Source organism: Myotis davidii, unplaced genomic scaffold (assembly GCF_000327345.1).
Source record: "Myotis davidii unplaced genomic scaffold, ASM32734v1 scaffold1862, whole genome shotgun sequence".
Taxonomy (NCBI): domain Eukaryota; kingdom Metazoa; phylum Chordata; class Mammalia; order Chiroptera; family Vespertilionidae; genus Myotis; species Myotis davidii.
In genome coordinates this window covers 20,638-21,226 of record NW_006293010.1, presented here as the reverse complement: position 1 = coordinate 21,226, position 589 = coordinate 20,638, and the positions used below count along the sequence as shown (strand labels likewise).

At 64.7% G+C, this 589-nt stretch overlaps 1 gene segment (V, D, J or C); it reads left to right on the top strand.

Moving 5' to 3' along the window:
- The window catches only part of LOC102765983, a gene marked incomplete at its 3' end in the record, with an annotated part of 7,340 nt that overhangs the window by 5,438 nt on the left and 1,313 nt on the right, over window positions 1-589 (top strand). Inside the window, 1 exon segment of the C gene segment in view lies at window positions 217-553. Coding sequence covers window positions 217-553 — 337 coding nt within the window.

Here is a 589-nt window from a genome sequence, read left to right as displayed (position 1 = left end):
CAAGAACTGCTCTCATCCCCCCAGGCTCAGAGCCGGCTCCTGCAGGTGGGACAGTGGCAGTCTCCCCAGACCCGAGCCTTAGCCAAGGCTCCGGCCTGCCACACTGCCTGCCCCACAGGGACAACTGAGGGGCGATGGGGCCCGACCCCTGACCAGCCACGTCTGGGAAGTCATCCTCTCACCCCCCTTTCTCTTTTGTCCCGCTCGGGTCCTCAGAGAGCACGTCTCCCCCCAACGTCTTCCCCCTCGTCTCCTGTGGGAACTCCCTGTCCGATGAGCGCCTGGTGGCCATGGGCTGCCTGGCCAAGGACTTCCTGCCCAGCCCCGTCACCTTCTCCTGGAAATTTAAGAACAACAGTGACATCATCAACCAGGACATCCAGAGCTTCCCACCGACCCTGTGGGGGGGCAAGTACACGGCCAGCTCGCAGCTGCTCCTGCCCAGCGCCGACATCCTCCAGGGCACGGACGAGTTCGTGACCTGCAAGGTCACACACTCCAACAACAACAAAGTAGTGCAAGTGCCCCTCCAAGGTGAGCGGGGCCTCCACCCTGGCGGACGGGCGGGCGAGGGGGGCGCGGCCAGGGT